The 4,669-nt window shown below is 54.9% G+C and overlaps 1 protein-coding gene across 1 annotated transcript; it reads right to left on the bottom strand.

The window, feature by feature from the left end:
• Positions 1-1,898: 1,898 nt before the first annotated feature.
• CAMK2N1 (calcium/calmodulin dependent protein kinase II inhibitor 1) lies at positions 1,899-4,663 on the bottom strand. Its single transcript, XM_077775658.1, has 2 exons — positions 4,447-4,663; positions 1,899-3,237 (listed from the first exon to the last, which is right to left on the bottom strand). Exons 1-2 carry the CDS (start codon positions 4,610-4,612, stop codon positions 3,167-3,169), a joined length of 237 nt encoding a protein of 78 aa, XP_077631784.1. The 5' UTR covers positions 4,613-4,663; the 3' UTR covers positions 1,899-3,166.
• Between the last annotated feature and the right edge of the window lie 6 nt (positions 4,664-4,669).

Raw genomic sequence — 4,669 nt, 5'->3', positions numbered from 1 at the left:
CAGCTCCAGGCCTTCGCTGACACATCCAAGCCCTGCCTCCCTTCTGACCCCTTAACGCAGAATAGCAGAGAACAAAACCTCAAAACAATGAGCCAACAAAAAGATCCTCGAGGCTGAAGGGCTATGGCTGCCGAGCCTGGGTCTGGGGCCAGATCATCGTGCATCCCCATCCTGGAGCATCATGGGCTCTGGGTTCTACTCCCGCCTAGTGGACTTGCTAGCTGAGTGACCTTGTACAAATTAACATCTCTGAGTCCCATCTCTCCTGTACAATCAGGGTAAGAATAATTCCTGCTTCCTAGGGCTAGTGTGAGCTTGGTATACAGTAAAAGCTCAAATGAATGTGGTTGTTTTGTGTGGTCCTTTCAGCCCCTTCTGGGCCATCAATTTCTTCACCTACCAGAGAGTTCATCGCTGTGGGTTTCCAGGGTTGCTGGGCTGATTATGTGAGAAAATAGAAGGGAAGCAATGTAATTGCCCAGTGCTTTGATCAGGGAAGCAGCAATTACTCCTGGTATGGACAGAGATGTGCCTTCAGGAAGAATCTTTTCATAGGGCTCCTACCCCTCCTGGCAGATTGAGGCCAAGCAGAAGGTGGGCCCTGCCCCTAACTCCGGGTGTGGCGCCCCTCAACCTTCTCGTGGGGAAAACCACGGAGGAAGAGTTGGGCTCTGTGGTGCCTAAAGGCCCATCAGCTCAAAAACACTGGGATTTTCTGGCGTTGGGAGCGCGGAAGGCCAGGTTCAGGACAAGGGCTAGGCACCTGGGAAAACCAAGCTAGCGCCCCTGATCGTCCTGCTGGCCACCAGCCCTGGCTCGCCCCCCCCTCCCCGCCCCATTCCTACTAATGACTGATGTGCAGTCCAGCTCTGATGGGCCTTCCAGAAGCTCAAGGCCCACACTGCCTCGAAAGGGGGATGAGACCTCACTTCCTCCCCCACAGGCCTTCTGGAGCCCCCCTTTCCCCCCTACCGCCGCCACCCTGGAGCCTGTCTTACCTGATGTCTGAGTCACAATCAGGCTCCTGTCACCGTGAGCTGTGTTGTGACTCCCTGGCTGACAGTTTTACAACAAACACATTAAAAGCTCCCAGGCACTGAGGCTCCTGGATGCGGAACAGCCCAGGAGAAAAACCTCTTCAGGCCCAAATCCTTCTCCCTACCCCTCCTCCCGCAGGGCCCCGCTGCACCACCATTAACTGCTCCAGAGCCCAACAAGGGCCTGAGATGTTTTTTTTCATAATGAGCTTTCGCTCAAGCGGTGATTTGGGGAAGCCGTGGAGACCCACCAGGCTGTGGGCCCCGAACACGGGGCTTCTCCCTCATACAGTGACCTGTGAACACTGCAATGAAGTCAACCCAGCTTCTGAGGACAGGTGGCCCTTAGTGAAGCATCACACAGGCACACGGTGGCCCAACACGGAGGGCCACCACGTGCTTGGTGCTGTTAATCCTTCTGCAACCTCATGAGGCCGGCACTACATTATCCCCACCCCACAGATTTGGAAACTGAGGCCTCAAGATGCGAGGAGATTTGCTCAAGGCCGTACAGCTGGGAAGGGAAGGAATTGGGATTTTAAGCCAAGCCCACCAGCCTCTAACGTTGCTCTTAGCAAGACTGCCTGCCGCCTGATGTACAGGACCTCGTTCTCTGCACACCCCACAAGGGATGGCAGAAACCTCAGGGAAGCAGGGAGACAAATGCAACCCCAAATGGAATAAACTCTCCCTTGGGCGATGGCCCTGCCAATGCAATGTCTTTCCTGCCATCTGCGCCCAACCCACACAGTCCCCCCACACCACCGGCCAGAGCCACCATTCCCTCCTCATCTGCAGCCGGCAGACAAAAAGCACATCTCCCCCACCCCACCCCCCACCAAAGCAGAGACGAGAGAGGAGTGAGACACAGGAACAATTCTTTTATTGTACATTGGAGAAATAGCCCTGTGTGCTGGTTAAAGGTGCAACATCCAGAATATCGAATTAAGAAAAGAGGGAACAGGGGAGGAAAGAAACCTCTTGAGGTCCAAAGTTGCAAACAAAAAGTGGTAAAAGATTTCCTCACGCAAGAGGCGTTTTTTTTGCAAATACCATGCAAAACAGGCAGCTGGTGTGCCTTAAGAGAACCCCTATAAATAACAGAAAAGACACTCCAAGCATTCCTTAACGTGGACTCAGAGCACAGGGAAAAAGAAAGAAACCCAAATGCCTTTTGGCATTTCAAGATATTTGGCACTCTCGTGATTATATTTTTTTTACAGCCCATCAAAGAGAATAAACTGACACAATATTAGAGAGAAAAAACAGGCTGCTCACACAACAGACTGCAGGAAGAGGTTAGAAAAAGCTCAAGCATTTTTTTTTCTTTTGTTTTTGTGTGTTTTTTTTTCCTGACATATAAAATGTGTCCATTTGCATTAACTTGGGCAAATAGCTCGCAGCAACAGAGAAACACAAGCTTTACAAGTCATTTTAAAATAAGACAATGATTCGGTCTAGGTATCATTCCTTAGAAAAGTTCTCTTCTTGTTTTAAACACATTCCTGATAACTTCAAAAGATGACCAAAATAAAACAATATCTATAGAGATCGTTTGCTGATTTTTTTTTCTTGTACATCCAAGGAGAACAACATAAAAAAAAAAAAACTGGACAGCATTTCACATCCAAGTGCACAGAACCATTTTTGCAAGATTAAATAATGTAAACATTGGGAACAGCCAAATCAGCGAAGAATGCCAACATTCAAAACACCCGGTGTCGCTGCTTCATTATTTAAGTGGCTCAAAATCCAGATCTATAATTGTGCAATATTCACTGTATATAAAAAGAAATAGATATTAATTTTGACAAGTAGCTGCAACTGAGACTTCTTTATTTCTTTGTGTGTGTATGTGTGTGTGTGTGTGTGTGTTTAGAGTGATTTTCATATTTTTAATTTTTTTTTAATTTTTGTTTTTGCTGAGGAGCCCAGAGCCTTCTCCTCCTCCTCCTCCCGCCTCATCTGCCTCCCGGCCTGACGCGAGATACAGGTTGTTGATTTCATCGCGGGTAGCAAGCTAGTAATAAATTTCAAAGTGCTTTCTCTTTTCATGCTTTTTGCCAATGACTGTTACCGCCGTTCTTATTCTCTCCCTTTAACTCATTGTCTTTGGGGGGTGGGGGGAGTTAGACACCAGGAGGTGCCTTGTCTGTCATATTTTTCAGCACGTCATCAATCCTATCATCTTCAATAACAACTGCAAAAAAAGGGGAGAAAAGGAGACGTGANATGCGGGAGGGCGAGGGAGGGGGGGCTCCTCGCGCGCCGACACAGCCCCATCCTCCTCTGCCTGGGCGGGGGGACCCCGCGCCGCTTTCCTCTGAACCACTCCCCCCACCGCACGCTGCGTCCCGCCCGCTTTCCGAGAAAAGGCAGCAAAGACGGCGCAAATCCCGCAGGCCCGGCCGCAGCCGAGACGCTCACTGACCGCGCGTCTTCACCCCACCTCACCTCTGCCCGGGCGCATTTATTTAGAAAGAAGGCTCTGGGGCTGGAGAGGGCGGGGAGGAGGAGCCCAGGTCTCCGGCTCTAGGANAGAGCCTCCCGGGCTGCCGGCCCCCCGCCGGCCCGGCTCCGCAGCGTCGCTCCCCACCTAGCCTCGCCTTCCTCAGTCCAGCCATCGGTCTCTCGGCGTGGCCGTCACCTGTCGAGGTCTCCGGGTCTCTCTCCGTCTGGGGTGTCGGTGGCCCTCATTGTTTCAGCTGCTTTTCTACCCTCCCCAGACTGGCGTCCCCGGCTCACGGGGTCTCCCGCTCTGGCTCCCTCTCCGGAGCTCTGTCTCGGTCTCTGCCCCTCTCGGTCTCCCCCTCCCCAGCCACCACCCGNCGGTCTCCCTCCTCGTCCCCGCGCCTCTGGGGCTTCTCCGCGTCCCAGTCTCCCCGGGGCTTTTCCAGCTCCCGCGCCGAGCGCCGGGGCTCGGCCACCCCTCCCCCTGCCAAGTAACAATGAGAAGCCCGGGCGCTCCGAAAGCCCCTCGCCTTCTCCGCGGTAGTGGGGTCTCGCCCGTCAGTTTTCCACGCCGTCCCTTGGGGAGCCCTGGGACGCCCCCCCCCCACCCTGGGTTGTAGAGCGAGCACAGCTTCGACTACACTGCGCAAAAGGGGAGGGGGTAGAAATCGAAAGGCAAACTTTGGCGCGGGTGGGGGACCCGGGAATAACCTTCCGGCCCCCGCGGCCGCTAGAAGCCGCCACGCCCCCTAGGTGACCCCGGCGGGAATCGGGCTGAGGGGGAGGGGTTTCCGCGGCCAGCCGGTGCCCAACCCGCAGTGCGGGATGCCCCCCAGTTCCGCGCGATGGGATTCCACTCGGTCGGAACCGGCTCCCGGGTGCGGAAGAGCCCCACAAACCTCGGCCAGGCCTCGGCGCCCAAGAAAGGGGGCGTCCGGGGAGGGGGCAGCGAACTCACCCCGCTTGCTCCGGCCGATCTGGCCCAGCTTGGGCGGCCGCTTGTTCTGCCCGGCGCCAAAGAAGTTGTTGGTGTCCTGCAGGCGGCAGGAGAAGATCTGGCCCACGTCGCCGCCGTCGCCGTAGGGGTTCAGCTTCTCGTCGCCGTAGGGCAGCACCTCCGACATGGTCGCGTCCGGGGGCTCCGCGGCGGCGCCTCCTCCGCCCGCGTCCCCGCCCGCGGC

Source organism: Crocuta crocuta, unplaced genomic scaffold, assembly GCF_008692635.1.
Source record: "Crocuta crocuta isolate KB4526 unplaced genomic scaffold, BGI_CrCroc_1.0 scaffold127, whole genome shotgun sequence".
Taxonomy (NCBI): domain Eukaryota; kingdom Metazoa; phylum Chordata; class Mammalia; order Carnivora; family Hyaenidae; genus Crocuta; species Crocuta crocuta.
Note: the sequence above shows the minus strand (reverse complement) of the source record. Positions and strands in the feature narration are given on the sequence as shown.